This window comes from Lolium rigidum, chromosome 7 (genome assembly GCF_022539505.1).
Source record: "Lolium rigidum isolate FL_2022 chromosome 7, APGP_CSIRO_Lrig_0.1, whole genome shotgun sequence".
NCBI classification, from domain to species: domain Eukaryota; kingdom Viridiplantae; phylum Streptophyta; class Magnoliopsida; order Poales; family Poaceae; genus Lolium; species Lolium rigidum.
The window spans coordinates 291,066,990-291,084,657 of record NC_061514.1 but is presented as its reverse complement, the minus strand read 5'-3'; the positions used below and the strand labels follow the sequence as shown (position 1 = coordinate 291,084,657).

At 44.0% G+C, this 17,668-nt stretch overlaps 1 protein-coding gene across 1 annotated transcript; it reads right to left on the bottom strand.

Moving 5' to 3' along the window:
- Positions 1–5,077: 5,077 nt before the first annotated feature.
- LOC124675256 (peroxidase 2-like) lies at positions 5,078–6,455 on the bottom strand. Its single transcript, XM_047211325.1, has 4 exons — positions 6,208–6,455; positions 5,904–6,095; positions 5,627–5,792; positions 5,078–5,528 (listed from the first exon to the last, which is right to left on the bottom strand). Exons 1-4 carry the CDS (start codon positions 6,409–6,411, stop codon positions 5,134–5,136), a joined length of 957 nt encoding a protein of 318 aa, XP_047067281.1. The 5' UTR covers positions 6,412–6,455; the 3' UTR covers positions 5,078–5,133.
- Positions 6,456–17,668: the final 11,213 nt, after the last annotated feature.

The following is a 17,668-nucleotide window of genomic DNA, read 5'->3' as shown; positions in this document are numbered from 1 at the left end:
TTATCGAAAGTACTACGATACACCCCCTATACTTGTGGGTCATCAACTACTCACGTATCACTTCGGAGGCGGGCATGGCGATGTAGATGCCTCTGGTTATGATTTCCCCCGACGGCAGGGTGTCGGGAACAGCTTTAGAACCCCCCCCCCGAGATGGGTTCTGCGATGGCGGTCGCGATGGAACTTCTAAGATTGTAGATGTGTTGTTGCTACTAGGGATAAAACAACAATGTTTTACCCAAGGGTAATTCTATTATTTACTTTACACACATTGCTTAATGCGATAATATGTTGCTTGCAACTTAATACTAAAAGGGGTTCGGATGATAACCGGAAGGTGGATTATTAGTCATAGACGTAGTTGGATTACGGTCTATGTATTAAGTTGTAATGCCAAAACAAATCTCATAGTAATCACCTTGTCATGTATGGTCGATATTCTGTCAATTGCCCAGCTGTAATTTGTTCACCCAACATGCTATTTATCTTTATGGAGAGACACCTGTAGTGAACTATGGACCCCGGCCCTTTCCTTTACACTGATACAATCATTCCGTTATGTTTACTTACTACAATTCTTGTTCTCTTTAATTACTGCAAACATCTCTTTCCACTTGATACGTCTAATCCTTTGTGTTCAGTAAACCGGTGAGATTGACAACCTCGCTCCAAGTTGGGGCAAAGTACTTTGGTTGTGTTGTGTGCAGGTTCCACGTTGTTGCTGACACCGGTAGTGCGCCCTGCCACTAGTCAGCTAGCAACACCTTCAGAAGTCACGCCTTTCTTCTACTGATCGATTAAACCTTGGTTTCGTACTGAGGGAAAACTTGCTGTTGTGGTCATCACACCTTTCTTTTAGGGTTTTCCAACCGCTTCCACAACAACGCTCAGCAAGATTGTCTGGCGCCATCACCGGAGCTCCATCAGGGGGCTATGTGACGTTCGTATACTTGAAGGCACACCCTGAATATGACCCTTCGATCCATGTGGTGTCGTAGCTGAGCTTTCCGGTGATGAACTATTTGAAGCCTGGTGTGATAGAGCTTTTGAACGGTCCTAGTATTGATTTTAAGATCGGCATCCGATCTGTTGTGGTCTAGTTCTATAATAGACTTTGGGCTGAGGACAAGGAATTTGTTACCGAGTGAAATACCACGGTTACTGGTACCCATAATTCTCAGCCCCTCCAGCAAATGAGTTTATTGTGCAGAACAATCTCAGTGCATCGGAATTTGTTTTAAATTTGGGTTGGTTGGTTAGTCTAGCCTGAACAGTATGTGTTCCTCCTTCGCTATAACTGTTAAAAATATAAGCAAATTAATATATGATTTAACTCGAAAAAAATGATTGAAAGATCATGACTAGAAACAACAAGCAAACTGATCACGTAGACTAGCAGAGTAGGTGAACAAATCACATCTAGACAAGATAAACCGATCGTATCTATTAGAAATACCAAAACTAGAAATTCTGGTAAAGACTAAAATAGAAAAGGCAGAAACACATACAACGCAGCGTCGAAAATGGCATTGGCTGCGGCTGCGGCAATGGCAGGAACATCGATGTTGTCGCCCATGTTAAGGTTATCGAAGATGCTATTGATATCTGGGAAGAAGTCGTCGTCTGGGAACTCGTCGTCAGATGATGTTGTGTTACCAGTAGTGGTGCACAAGCGCTCCCGTAAAACCTGACCGGGTCTACAGGAGAGGAGAAGTTCCGGAGGCCTACTCTCCCGCCAAAGGACAGGATGAGGAAGACGATTGCAGCGACACAGGGTTCTCGAAGGAGGCAGATGCATATGTGTCTTGTGTAGGATAGAGTTTTTGTTCGCGCTTATATAGTGCAATTCAGGGAGGTCGTGGGCGCAACCCACGTTCGAGTTGGCACAACCACGATCCAGAAAAACCCTAACGAAATGGTTGCATTGACACGTCCGTGAATAAATCGTAACTAATAACATAATTAATTTCTTGAACATCGTTAATGGCTCATATTAATAACATAACATGATTATTTTCGCGAACAACAAAAATAAGTAATTAATTTCTTGAACATTGTTAATGGCTCATAATTAATACCATAACATGATTATTTTCCTGAACAATAAAAATAAGTAATTAATTTTAATGGCTCATAATTAATAACATGATTATTTTCCCAAACAACAAAAATAAGCTAGGCTCAGGGAGATTCCCTCATTATGTGACGTATCGTGACGAAGCGAGCATCGAAGGAGGAGTGTGTGAGGGCTCTCTCTCTCTTCGCATGCACTTACAAGGACTAGAAGATCCCTCCTTATAAACCACTCCACATCTCCCTCAAGTACCAATGTGAGACTAAACTTTAATCCCACCCCTTGCTATACATGAATGGGCCAAAGAGAAAATTTCAGAATTTGTCTTGAGTTATGGGCTAAGGTCCAAAGCAAAATTCCAATAATAACTCCATGCCCAACTCATTTGTTCGAGATTTTGACTATTTCTCTCGTAGACAATACATAAAAAATGTTTAAACATTATCGAGTTCAAAATTTGCGTTTTGTTTGAGAATCTCGTCAGGTATATGGAAATCTTGCCCCCTCCTAGATTTTCGGTTTCTTATCGGTACCCAAATCCTTGCTTGATGGCAGCTACCTTCGGTTTCGAGGTAGTTTTAGCAGATACAATTTGTTTTACTTTCGCAACTACCGTTTATGCTCTAAAAGGTTCTGATGGTTTCTTTTCGAAGTGAAATGGAGCTAGAGAGAGATATCTTTTCATGTAAGAAAATCTTTTTAATTTGGAGTGAATTGCAAGTGAAATAGTGCGCAAAGCTGAGCTGCAACGTGGTACAAAACTAATGGAGCCGGTCATGGTTGAAGTATTTGAGATAGTGGATGTATCCTTCCCTTCTTTAATTTGGTTGGATGTTTGCACTTCCCTCTTCCTCCAAGTTCTTAGGTCGATTTGGATTGAGCAAAATAACGGGATTTTCTACAACAAATCAAGGTGAAAGGATCTTTTTCTTGACACGATCATCGAGGAAGCAAATAGGTGGAAACTAGTGGGTTTTTTTTTGTGAGGAGTTCCTCTGTTTTTCTTTGGCTTTGGCCTCCTGTGTTTTTCGATAAAGGGAATATATTAATATCAGAAGATACCAATTACACCCGACCTTTGCAACAACGCAATACCCTAATGGTAGTACGGATGCACACAGCCAAAAAAAGAGAAAGAGAAAACTAAAAAATAAAAGCCCCGCTACAATATTTTAGCACCTAGCAACAAAAATTCTACCACCACCAAGACAACACCTGAATTTCAGACTCTCCAAAAGTGACGCCTCCAAGAAGGAAGTGCACCAGCGCTGTCATCGCCCGATCAAAGATCTTAATTAGGTTTTCACCCTGAAGATAGTCCCCACTCTCAAAACAATGCCTTCAACAAGGTCATTGCCAGGCACAACCAATTAAGGCCAGACCTTAGATTTTCACCCTGAAAGGTAGGACTCTGAACTTCACCTGTGTTGTCGCCCCCACTTACATACCACTGTTGCGAAGCCCGGAACACCAAGCAAGTCCCTCAACAGCGTAGAGAATTGAACCTTCCTTAGCTAGTCCTCTAATCCAGCCTTCATGATATTCTCTTCTTCTGACTTCACCATGGATCAAAATCACTTGATGACAACACAGAACAGAGCTTCATGCCGCTCCCTCCAAAACCAAACGGTCAGAATAAAAGCATGGGTGCGCACGACCGAGTACCACCCGATCCAGCAAACTCCAGGCATAAGGTGCACTGTTACATTCGCTGGCAGAGCCTTCCGGAACTCATCATTTCGGCCAGATTAAGACGGACATGCCTCACGAGGTCTTCATCTTCACACAAGAGACACCCATGGGACCGCCAACTTTATTCAGGTCAGGCCCCAACACCGCCGACCATCCCAGGCCGGCCGAGGCAAAGCAGCGACACCAAGCAAATGGGCAACACCTTGCAGCCGACCGACCCTCCACCGACAAAACCAGGATGTCCATGCGTTAACATGCCACCAACCCGCCGTGACCGCAGTCATGGTTCGGCCATCGCCGGCTAACATGCCTTCCGCCACGCTGCCGGGACTCGGTGACGGATCGTTAGACCCACCACACCATTCTCTGGTCAACCATGTCTGACGAAGAAGAGGGCCGCCTCCGCCATCATACCCAGGGCTGCTACCCTAGGCGTCCTCGAGCCGCGGGAGAAGCCCAGGAGCACCACCTCGCGCCGTCGGGAGGCGGGGATATGCAGTAGGAAGTGGATCGGCCCGGACGAGATCTGCATCGCATATCAGGTCGCCACCGTCCCCAACCTCCGCCGCCAGCGTCGAGGGAGGTCCTGGACGCCGCCGCCCCATGCAGCAGGTGGAGGACCGCCACCACCACCACGCCACGCCGGCTTTGCCCGGCGGCGCTACCGGCGGCGGCGGCGGCGGGAGGGTGTGGCTGGGTTCGTGCGGGGTTGGCCTCCTGTGTTGTAAGTGTGAAGTTTGTATTTGATTCCTTCTCTATCTATAAAAAAAATGCGTAATTAATTGCATGTTCCTTATATGGTTGAAAATTGTTTCTTTTCTGGCTGTATATGCTGATACTATGTTTCTGTGGTGAAACTTGGAAGGTGTGTTGTGATGGGAAACTCTGCAATATTTCTGTTTTTATTGATAGTAAATAAGGCCAACCTTTTTTATCAAGAAAAAAAATGCAAGTTAAACCATGACGGAGATAAAGGGAAGCAATTGATTTTCTCCATGCATTTGTTCGTTTTTCGTTCTTTTGATTGTCGCGTTTATAACAGCTTGCACTTTCTTTTTCTCGCTAGTCGACGGCTCGACGCAAGGTTAAGAAATGTTTCTTTTCTGGCTGTTTTCTGGTGGCGAACTCTGCAATATTTCTGTTTCTATTGATAGAAAATCAGGGCAACCCTTTTTTACGAAGAAAAAAATGCATGTCGACCCATCATTTGAGATAAAGGGAAGCAATTGATTCTCTCCGTGCCTTTGCACGAGAATTCATTACACGGTTACACCACACGTTCGCAGTACTGGTGTTTGTTGCGTGGTATACTGGCTATCAAGGCCTTATTTTGTTCATCCCCAGCGGATGGAGCGGCGACTCCCAAATTACGAGTTCACCTTGGAGCAAGTGAGCCTTATCTGGCCCTGCGTCCCCGTCTTGGGCGCGATGTTCCCCATGTTAACCATGGCCGTGGCGAAGGCGCTGCTGAACGCCGCTGCGCTGGAGGCGAAGTTCCTGACGGTGTTGTCGGTGCTCCCGCCGTTGAACAGCACCTGGTCCGAGTGCAGAAGCCCCTTCTGGGACATCAGGTTGGTGTAGTAGGCGTTGTCGAAGGCGTTGGGCGTCGTCGTGTCCAGCGGCGCCAGGCTGCCGTCGCCGGAGCCGGTTGGTCGCGGGCAGTTGGCCTTGAGCGACGTCGCAAACGTCGTGTCGATGTTGGTCTCGTTGTAGAGCCTGTCCCTGAAGTTGAGGCACTGCGACTGACCGATGGTGTGGGCGCCTGCATGTTGCAGATAGCCTTCTTGTCAGAATATTCCTCGCAAGCCGTCGGCAGTTTCAGTTTTAGCTGAGAGAAATGAACGGTGTGGTACCCCGTACCTGAGAGCGCCACCATGTCTGTTACGCTGAGTTGCTTATTGGCGAAAGCGGTGGTGAGATTCGTGAGGTCAAAGGAAGGAGGAGGCAGGTCACTTTCTGCATTGGTCTTGCTTGCGGTGGTAGAGTCCCTCCTCCCTAGAAGAACCGTCCATGTCGGCCCTCCGAGCTGGAGGCATGGCATTGCAGAGTTAACTCCAAGAAACAACATGCGACAAAATGGCATCGATCATGTAAACGATCACATGCGTGGCTGGTGAGAGCTAACTGTGGAGCTTACCGCGACCACGGAGTCACGGGCGGCGACGGCGAGGATGTCGGCGCAGGAGACGGTCTGGTTGCACACGGCCTCCACCTGCGTCTTGATGTTGTCGATGACGTTCATGCCTCGAATGGAACCATTGTTCGGAGCTGCCCCCTGCTCGCCGATGAAGCTCCCCGTGTCCGCCAACAGAACTGACCCGTCACATCCCTGTAAAGAAGTTCGTATAGAGTCATTTAACTGTACTCGTATAACATCTACAACATTTCTTTTACAGTGTGACAGTATAGCAGTTAACTGAGTAAGGCTACGTGAGACTTGCATCGACAAAACAGTCGTGGAAGTGCAGCCGGACTAGCGATGCCCCCATGCGGGCCTCGCTGCTCACGGCGGCGGTCACGGCGCTCTTGATAGTGGACAGCGCGTTGGGGCACGAGGTGTCGTAGAACGTTGATGACAGCTGCCCCGACGCGGCCGAGGCCATTGCCACCAGCACCAGTAAGCTAAGGCAAGAAGCACAAGCCATGGCAACAAGTTCAGCGTAAAAAATGTTTGTTGGTGCCCGTGGCTTCTCTCTCGCTTTTGCTGGTTGGCTGTGGCTTGCAAGAGAAGACTACATAGCATCGGACCTATATATAGGCAGAGGTTTTGGCGCCAAGAATGTCTGGGCCTAGAACATCCAAATTATGTGCCTAACTGGCTAGTAGTAGGCTAGTATAGTACACACAAAGAGATATACTGTACTGGCAATCATTATCATCGATTGGATACAACCCACAAACGAGTATTATTCGCACGAGCTCGCACGGAAAGTTCTCACATTGATTTGATTACCAGTTTGGTACAGCGTATTCTCTTTTTTTTGGCGGGTAAGGTACAGCGTATTCGACCTAAATTTATACGGCCAACACCAACTCTGCATTATTCGCACAAAAATTTAGCTGAATTGTCGCTCAGTGTATGCATGATTGCATATTGGTCAGTTCGAGTTTTAAATAAAACATGCTCACCAGTACGTGGGGTAGAATATGTGCAACATCAACTGGATAGACAAACCAAACGTGGTTTGTACCTTCGATCGGCCCACAATGCAGTACGAGCGTCGGACATTTGCTTCTGCAGGTCTACCGTGATTCGTCTCGTGTGGAACTTCCGCGCCAGCTAGTGGACGAAACAGTAGTCTAGGACGGCTTCAACTGGACCAGTTTTGTGCGAAGGTCGGCATCTGTCTGCGACATTTCTTTCAGCGTCCGGCCGTTGCGCAGTCACCTTCCATTACTACGACCTATAGAGCTCAATTTCCTGGTAGCTTTGACGTGATTCAACCTCTCTCCCTCCTTCTATCTGCTTTTTTCGTGTAATATTAAAAAGAGTAAATTCCATTTTTTACCCCCTAGTTTGATTTTTTTGACACTAATTACCCCATTTAGCATTTTTTCCGCGAAATTACCCCATTTAGCAAAATCTGTGCCAATTTTTACCCCCTTTAAATGTTCTGGGCGTTTTGACAGGTGGGTCCTGGTCGTCAGGTACAAGTGGCATGCCACGTTGGCGGTTTTTTTCCCTGGGTGGTTTTCCCTTCCTAATGGTCTCACAACAGGTGAAAAAATGTGGTTTTATTGTGACGGACGTCCTATCCAGTACGTTTAGGCGCGAATCACGGCACTGAATAGTTCAATCGCACATTTTGGAAACCTCTCGCCCTACCCTGAAGCGGCCCCGCCATTGTCGCCGAAATCTGGACATCAATTCGTTCGTTTGAAGATCGCGGGATAGACTCGGAACGCGTCAAGCTGCAGGGGGTTCGGAGGTGATCCGATCGTCAGAGCCGGAGGCAGCCGCAGGTATGAAAACGGAATCCAATTCCATATGTATGATTTACTTCTCTGTTGGTTAGGTTAGTTTTGCTTCATGTCGTCAGTTACGATTCTTTTGAATACAACAACCTTGCCCTGATCCACGTCTAATCTGAAGTGATTGAACTGGATTGGAGTGCATCTGAATGATTCGTGTGCTGCTGCAAGACGCTGCTTGTGTGTGTCCAATTAATTTTCATTCCCCTGTGTATTACACCTGTTGAATGAGTCCATTACGATTGGCACCAGTTGTGTAAAATATAGTAACCTGAATTTACTAATATTAATACGAATAGATTTTTTTCTTCATTAATGTATAACTGCCAAACATGAAAATGTAGCGCACATACTGGACAGCGCACTAAATCAGTTTATGCTCCATTAATTGCATTCAGGCTGCATAGGAAAATTGAGGTTGTTGCCACTAACTGATGGTTGTTGTGCACAATACAGATGGCATTCGACATGTGGAGTGTTAGTTACATTTGTCATGACCGTGGACGTAGCAATCCAGAACCAGAGGTGATTGACAGGGACTACATCAGTTATATGGATATAAAGGAGAAGATGAAGCAATTGGGTTTCAACCCTTGGGACACTGTGTATTATCAGAAGAAGGGGGCCAATGGGAACAGCATGGTTGAGCTGACAGATGATTCCTGTGTGATGATGATGCTACAGGAGTTTGAGCCTTTTAAGGAGATTCATTTGCATTTTTTCAAGAGCATGGCTCCAGATACAGTTCCAGTTTCAAAGAATGGTGCCAATTCTTATAAGCCAGTACTCGTGGTGCCCATTGAAGAGAATTATGAACATCAAAGTCAAAATGTTGAGTTGCTTTCAGATGTAGAGTATGATGATCCAGGGAAGTATTTGAAGGAGATCTATGACTACTATCATGGAAGTGACTCAAGTGATGAAGACTTTGATGTTGTTGCTGAAACAGAGAAGATGAGAGCATTATATGCTACGAAGAAAGAGAAGGAGTTGGCAGAAAAGGGTGTTTACTCAGAGGATGAAGTAGAAGATTTGTTTGATGTCACGGAAGGCTTAGAAGGCATTGATCTTGATGAAATTGCTCTTTCCCAAACACAAGTGGAGAAGGAGATGGAATTTGCCAAGGCGGAAGAGGCAAGACAGAAAAAGGAAAAAGCTGATAAGAAGAAGGCACTGGCTGATAGAAGGGTTAAGAAAAAGAAATCAGTTGAAGATGGCATGGAGCTATCAGATCCTCCAAGTTCAGATGGTGGAAATGATCCTTTGGGAGAAGAAAGTGATGAAAATGATGGTTCAAATGCCATTGTGTTATTCAAAGGAAGAAAAAGGAGAAGGCCTACGAGGTTGTTGGAGCCTAGATTGGAGTTTGATGATGCTTATCTGAATGACGCCGATGAGATGCCAAATCAACTTGTTAAAGGGATGTGTTTTAAGGACATCAAATTATTTAGGGCCGCACTTCAGTCATTTCACATATTGCAAGGTAGAAGCTTTGCTTTTGTGAAGAACAAGATGCATAAGGTGAAAGTGCATTGCACAGAGTCAAATTGTGGCTTTCATCTTTTTGCATCAAAGATAGCCGGTGAGAGGCTGCATCAAATGTTTTTATCATAAATCTGCCATGCAAATGTTGCTATCATTAATCTACCTCAAAATGGTATTTTTATCTTAACACTTATATGTACTTGTCACAGGGCTTAGTAGCAGCAGTAAGAGCAGTTTTTCCGGGTTGTGATCATAGATACTGCAAGAGGCATGTGCTTGCAAACTTCTCCGCGGCGGGATTCAGGGGTGAAAAATACAAGGAATATTTTGATAAGATTGTCTACGCTTGCACTCTGAATGAGTATAATATTGCCATGGAAAATTTGAAAACTTATGATGTAGATGCATGGAAGTGGGTGAAAGCAATTCCCAAGGATCACATAAGTAGGCACGCATTCAGTACACGATCCAAGACGGATCTAGTTGTCAACAACCTCAGTGAGGTGTTCAACAGATACATCCTCGACTATAGAGACAAGCCTATTCGTACCATGTGTGAGCTAATCAGAACTAGACTTATGACTAGGTTTTATCTCAAGGGAAGTGCTGCACAGAAAGTTGGTTGGGACATCACACCTGTTATGGGTGAGAAGCTTGAGTCAGCTAAGAGCAAATCAAAGTATTGCACAGCTCGTCAATCTCGTGTTGGGCTTTGGCAAGTAGAGTACAATGAGAAGATATATGAAGTGAACCTTCTTAATATAACTTGCAGCTGTTTTAGGTTTCAGTTGTGTGGGGTTCCTTGTGAGCATGCTTGTGCAGCTATTTTTGGGGCAAAACAGAGGCCCGAGAACTATGTGGATGCTTTCTTCAAACTTGACACCTATAAGAAGGCTTATGCTCACACTATATTCCCTGTTCCACATGAAGATGAGTGGGTGAAGACTTCAAGTCCTAACATTGATCCACCAGCATACACTATACCTGTGGGACGACCAAAGAAAAATAGAAGAAAGGGGCTAGAGGAGGATGGGCCATCTAATTCTAGAGCTAGAAAGACAACAACCCAGTGTGGAAACTGCCATGGAACTGGCCACAACGTCAGGGGTTGCACTAAGCCACTTAGATCATACCTTGCTCTCAGGGCTAGAAAACATGTGGTAAGTTACATTGCTAATTCTTCTCTCTTTAATTTACTTGTTAAATATAATACTTACTTTTAAATTCTCTGCAATTATAGCCTTTGGCAACTAGCACACAGGAGAACAGTGCCAATCCACCTCCTAATCCAATGCCTCATGCACCTGCATCTAATCCACAACCTACAGTACCTAGAGCAACTCCTGCTTGTGCACCAATGGCTGGTAGGGGGAGAGGAAAGGGAGCAACAAACAAGGCATGTAATTCAACGCCAGCGGAACCTACAGCTACTCCATCAGGTGCTGCAAGAGAAACTGGTAGGGGGAAAGGAAGAGGAGCAACTAAAGCTACTTGTACTACTGCTGCAACATCATCTAGTAGGAGCTGAGGAGCCAAAGTAACTGCTACATCAACTGGAAGAGGAAGAGGGGCAACTGGTATGGGAAGAGGAGCTTCAGTTCAACTAGATAATGGACATGCTAGAGCTTATGGAAGAAGTTCCAGTGGGAGAATCTACTCTAGGTTCACCATTGGTGGTAATGCATCTGCTAGGGATGGTGCTGCTACAGAGGAGTAGCAATGATCTCAGCTTCGTTGATGGTGAATTAATGTTTTCATTTTATGATTTTTAAAGAACCAGGTTTCCTAGGAGTTTATATTTCAAGAACTACATGCCAGAATAGATGGTTCTCTCATATATTTTCTGTCAGTTTTACATAACAATTCTGTAACGATCTCAAATTTAAGCAACAAATTTCATTTATGCGGTACATTATTCTCCAAGTACATGTAACAATATCACTCAATTTCTTTCATAATATTCAACACTTTGATTCGATTTTATTCATAGCGTCCACAGCTATACACATCTTGTGGACCTTACATACAACCATCCAAAGTTGCTTCTTACCTACCAACAACACTAGCAGCTTCCTAACAACCAAAAGACCAAAACAACATAGCAGCTAACAGTATCACTAGCTTCCGATCATTTGTTGTCGACTACTCTTTGTTGCCATCATACATAACAACGTCAACAGATGCAAAGATAAGCTGCATAAGAAGCAGGTCAAGCTTCTTCTCCATCAACTTGTTGATCTCCATCGCCGCCTCGTACGGCTACGGCTTCAACGACACCTTCGTCCTTGCCAATGCCATCCTCCTCGAAGTAGTACAAGCGACCTGGAACTACACATATTCTTTGTGTGAGGCAACCAAGAACAAGAAGTACTCTGCTTTTTCAGGACAAAGAACTACTCTGCTTTGTAATGAAGCTAGGGAATTATCATGACGGCAACCTACAGTTATCAAAAAGGGAATAACTTTATAACTATAGATGACTGCTCAAATGTGCTACAAAACGATGACCACAGTTCTTGAGATCATGTACTGTATTTAATTACACACCTGCATCCTAGCTAGCTGATGACACAGACTGAAATTGCAGTGCTCAATGCTCACGCCCAATATCATCGAGGATACAGAGCAGAAGCTACGAACAAACCTGCGAAGCACCCACTGCTGCCGTTGTGGCAAGGTCGTCGCGACTGTCGCCGCTAGGTTGTTGTCCGCCATTGCTACGGCGTCGCCAACGCCCTCGGCAGGTCTTGAACCTTGCCGCTGCTGCAAGGTCCTCAACGTTGCTATCGCCCCCAACGGCACGGTCGCTAGGTCCTCGAGTCGTCGTCGCCTCTACTGCCGCGAGCCCGCGATCGCTATGTCCTTTACACCGTTGTCGCCGCCGCCGATTCCCTAACCCTAGGCGCGGTGCGGTTGGAGTTTGCTTACCCAGGTCGGCCGGATTGGGTGTACTGTTCGGCTTGGCTCAGCCAGCTCGGTTGGGTCAGGCTTGGTGGCCAGATTCCAGAGTAAAAAAACCGATCCTCCATAAAAAGAACGACAACAAGAAAACCATTAAGAAAAACCGCCAACGTGGCACGCCACTTGTACCTGACGACCAGGACCCACCTGTCAAAACGCCCAGTACATTTAGAGGGGTTAAAAATTGGCACAGATTTTGCTAAATGGGGTAATTTCGCGGAAAAAATGCTAAATGGGGTAATTAGTGTCAAAAAAATCAAACTAGGGGGTAAAAAGTGGAATTTACTCTATTAAAAATATTAGCTACTGGCACTTGGCCCAACTAGCTTAATTAGGAGAGATGTATACTGGGTTTTAGCAACTAGCTTAATTGGTTTTTTATATACTACGTTCATTAGCAGCTAGCTTGATTAGTTTTATCCTATATATCGCTCGATGCAGAGGCTGGTGCTAGGCTCCCATATTAAAAAAATATACACATACGAGTGCACGCACACACAAATATGTCAAGAAAAGGTCAGTGCAGCCAAATTCTTTTGCCGGTCAGTGTAAATCACTACAGGAAAAAATGTTGTCGTTGAGTATCAAGCGGAACTTTGGAACTCGGCAAACAACTCCTTTGCCGAGTGTCCATCTCCAGAACACTCGGGAAAGAAGGAGCACTCGGAAAAATCTTAGAGGACACTCGGTAAAGGAGGACTTGGCAAAGGGCCAGGAAAACACTCCGCAAGTTGTGCCACTCGGTACAGTCTCAAAAATCACTCGGTAAAAATGACAGTTGGCAAAAATGTAGTCCACGTGGCCATCCTGGCCGCACATGCGGCGCTTCTCCCGCCTCCTTCCCATCATAAAAATCCATTCCCACTAGTTATTCATCTATCTAAACCGACGAGGCCGAGAATATTCATCATCGTACATCGACAAGCCAGATGAATATGGCCAACCAACCTGAGGGCGATGGATGCACCGTTCCGCCTTCCATATCGCCATCACATCGCCATCGTCTACAGACAAAGTGCATGGAGAATATGAGACTTGAACACGACGACCATTGAAGCAGCTTTTTTTAGGTAGACCATTGCAGCAGCTTAATCATAGGTGGTTCACAACCTTGACTCGCAGATTTAATTAATTGTGAGCCTTGCGAACCAAAACACGCAATAACATAAATCATATCATCCGCACTTGTAAGCCTCGGAGGGTATGGTAAAGGCATCATGCAGTTTTTGTTTTTCCATTGACAAGGTAAAAATGCATGATTCCTTATATTTTTTATTTGTGTGCTTATGCACACTAGTAATCCTGCATTTTACTTTTTCCTCTGGTGCATTGTAAGATAATATTTTTTAGGTTTTATTATTTTTCGTGTCAAACACACCATCTTGGTCGCTGATTTCTCTACCCGTCTCATTGTAATTTTAAACCCTAGTGTGGATCTGTACATGTATTCATTTATTTGTTTTTTAAAGTGGTTGTATATTAATTAAAAATAATGTTTGGGTTACAATGTTTCCAAGCCGATCTTGACGCGCAGGTCAGAACCGCACTTAGCAACACACCACACCTCCACTCTTACGACTAAACTGACGCAGAGCATGAGCAACCATGTTGAATTTTCTATCTATCTTTGCGAATTTCACTTGTCGATCGGGGGCTTATTCAACTTGAACTCATTTGCAATGATACTAACTTCTGATCTGTCCATGCTCCCTTCCTTGAAGGCTTCAATAACAGCCAAACAATCTGTTTCAATAATCAAATTTGACCCAAAAAATTGGATATCTAGCTCGAGACGCTGCAACTCGACAAGATTAGAGAATCTTCGTCATCATGATAGATTTGCGGAACACTGGAAGTTGTTCTGGAGTTTCCTACTTTGTCTGATGTGGAAGCCACTACATGTGTTTGTAGAGATTTCAGTTGAGATTGCCCATGAACCGCGTAAGTGACGCATACTTTGTACTAAACCAACATGTGGTTTTGAGGATGAAGTATTTTTGCTATGACAATAATGAATCTACAACTTATAAGGAAGCAAGTGATGGTCCCTAACTCTATCAAAATGGCTATGTGCCATAAAAATGTGATAGTATCCACATACGAAAATCAAGTTTTGAACTAGGTAGACCTGGCGAAAGGCATGAAGCCATTCGAACACAAATGCATCTATAAAGGCACATATGTGGATGCTCACATCCATTAAAATAACCTACTTGATTTTCGACAAAGTTCAAAGTGTTGACTACGAGAAGATTAAGATATTCTGTAGAGATGCTTAAGTATGTACGGATTACACACGAGGGTTTTGTCGATCCAGAAAATGCTAAAAGGGTATGCAAGCTTCAACATTCTTTTAAGGACTGAAGCAAGCATCACAGAGTTGGAAACTTCGCTATGATGTAATTATCAAAGAGTTCGGTTTCATCGGGAACAACGAAGATGCTTGTGCTTACAATATAGTAAGTGGGACCTATTGAGTCGTAATTCTAATACTTTATGTAGATGACATATTGTTAATTGGAAAAGATGTGTCTTTTCTTAGCATGGTTAGAACATCATCGAATAATATTTTTTCGGTGAAAGAATTAGTAAAAACTAGATTTTGGGCATCAATATCTATAAAGATATATTAATCCGCCTATTATATGGTTATGCTAAAATACATAGATGTGATATTGAATTTATTCAATATGGAAACGTCAAGATGGGTTCTTGTCGTGTGTAAGAGGTTGAATCAAGTCTTGTTGTTTCACAACACTTGATGAGCAAAACTCATGAGAGATTCTCAATCATGTACGCCATGCTATGTATGCAAACCAGATATGTCCTATGATCTAAGTGTTATGAGCATACACCAGAATGATCATATGATACTTATTGGAATGCAGTAAGAATATCCTTAAGTACTTTAGAAGAAATAAAGGATATGTGTTGTATGCAGAGGTGACAAACAGTTCATTGAATTTGTTACATAACTCTAGGTTGGTCGCAGATACAGACAATTTTATGTCAATTAATTTATGTGTTTAATAAATAGTGGCACAATGGAAGGGAAGAACCTTCCATGCGTATGTGGATGAATTCCAAAGTTGGACATTGTGACGGATACTACAACAAAGGTTGAGTATTTGACTGCTATAGTAGCAGAAAAGGAGGGTATTTGAGTCAACAAGTTCATCATTGAACTAAAATTGGTGCAGTTCTTAAGATAGTACTATGAAGCTCCATTGTACAATGGTGGCAACATATTTCAAGCTAGGGAATTAAAGACCCACCAGGTTGGCCAAATATATACTTTGCCATCTCATTCGAGAATGAGTGATGCTTGTAGACTCAAAGAAATGCAAATACATAAGGATCTGAACCTGTCAGATCCATTGATGAAGTTCCCCACCTTCAAAGCATATCGACAACACTGAAATGCCATAGGTGTAAAGTGCTTACATATTGATGAGATTATTGACTCTAGTTCCAGTGGGAGTCTGTTGGAAATATGCCCTAGAGGCTATAATAATATTATTATTGTCATATTTGATTTTTTAGATAAATATTTATACTTCATGCTAGAATTATATTACCCAGAAACATCATACATGTGTGGTTTCATAAATAACATTGTGTCCCTAGTAAACCTCTACTAGACTAGACCCTTGATTAGTGATGGTTAATGTTTCCTAACCATGGACTTGTGTTGTCGATAATAACAGGGTCATGTCATTAGAAGTATCTCAATCCTTAGACTATGAGATTATGTAACTCCCTATTACCAAAAGAATAATTTGGGGGGATCAACCGTCACTTCGTAAATGGGTGATCGTAAAGGCGCATTTCAGGTATCTCGGAAAGTGCTTGTCGGGTGATACGTCTCCAACGTATCCATAATTTCTGATGTTCCATGCTTGTTTTATGACAATACCTACATGTTTTGCTCACACTTTATAATGTTTTATTGTGTTTTACGGAACTAACCTATTAACGAGATGCCGAAGGGCCAGTTGCCGTTTTCTGTTGTTTTTGGTTCCAGAAAGGCTGTTCGGGCAATATTGTCGGAATTCGACGAAATGAAGACCCAACATCTTATTTTTCCCGGAACCTTCCAGAAAGTCAAAGTGGGACCAGAGGTGTGCCCTGGGGGCCCCACACGTGGTGGTGGCGCGGCCCCAGGCCTGGGCGCGCCCCCCTACTGTGAGGAGGCCTCGTGGCCCCTCCGACTCCGACTCTTCGCCTATTTAAGTCGTCTTGACCTAAAACATCGATACCGATTGACGAAACTCCAGAAAGACTCCAGGGGCGCCACCGCCATCGCGAAACTCCAATTCGGGGGACAGAATCTCTGTTCCGGCACGCCGCCGGGACGGGGAAGTGCCCCCGGAAGCCATCTCCATCAACGCCACCGCCTCCATCATGCTCGGTGAGTAGTTCCCCCATGGACTACGGGTTCTAGCTGTAGCTAGTTGGTATTCTCTCCCCCATGTACTTCAATACAATGATCTCATGAGCTGCCTTACATGATTGAGATTCATCTGATGTAATCGGTGTTGTGTTTGTTGGGATCCGATGGATTGTTACATTATGATTAGTCTATCTATAAAAAAATTTGAAGTTATTGTTGCTGCAATATTGTTGTGTTTAATGCTTGTCACTAGGGCCCGAGTGGCATGATCTTAGATTTAAGCTCTATACTTATTGCATAGATTGTATCTACAAGTTGTTTGCACATGTCTATGTCCGGAACCCGAGGCCCCAAAGTGACAGAAATTGGGACAACCGGAGGGGAAGGCGTAGGTGTGAGGATCACATGTTTTCACCAAGTGTTAATGCTTATTTGCTCCGGTGCTCTATTAAAAGGAGTACCTTAATTACCAGTAGTTTCCCTTGAGGCCCGGCTACCACCGGCTGGTAGGACAAAAGATGTTGTACAAGTTTCTCATTGCGAGCACGTATGACTATATATGGAAAACATGCCTACTTGATTAATAATCTTGATGTTCTGTCTTAATACTATTTCAATCCTATCAATTGCCCAACTGTAATTTGTTCACCCAACACTTGTTATTGGAGAGTTACCACTAGTGTAGATAGTTGGGAACCCCGGTCCATCTCGCATCATCATATACTCGTCCTATATGTCATTGGAAGTAGTATCAACTATTTTCTGGTGCCATTGCTCTCATATTACGCTCTATCGCTGCCGTGTTACTCGTTACTCACTGCTCTCATATTACTCGCTACTTTCACATCACCCCTGTTACTAGTGCTTTTCCAGGTGCAGCTGAATTGACAACTCAGTTGTTAAGGCTTATAAGTATTCTTTACATCCCCTTGTGTCGAATCAATAAATTTGGGTTTTACTTCCCTCGAAGATTGTTGCGATCCCCTATACTTGTGGGTTATCATCGGGTAGCATGTATCAAGATTGCGATTTTTTCATCCACGTGATGGAGAGATTTACTCAGGGCCCGCTCAGTAGCACATATTCGATAT

Coding starts and splice junctions, on each gene's coding strand:
- LOC124675256 (XM_047211325.1), bottom strand. CDS start 6,411: ATGGCTTGTGCTTCTTGCCTTAGCTTACTGGTGCTGGTGGCAATGGCC. Junction 6,096..6,207: donor TCCACGACTGTTTTGTCGAT/GCAAGTCTCACG, acceptor ACTTCTTTACAG/GGATGTGACGGGTCAGTTCT. Junction 5,793..5,903: donor CCCGTGACTCCGTGGTCGCG/GTAAGCTCCACA, acceptor CCATGCCTCCAG/CTCGGAGGGCCGACATGGAC.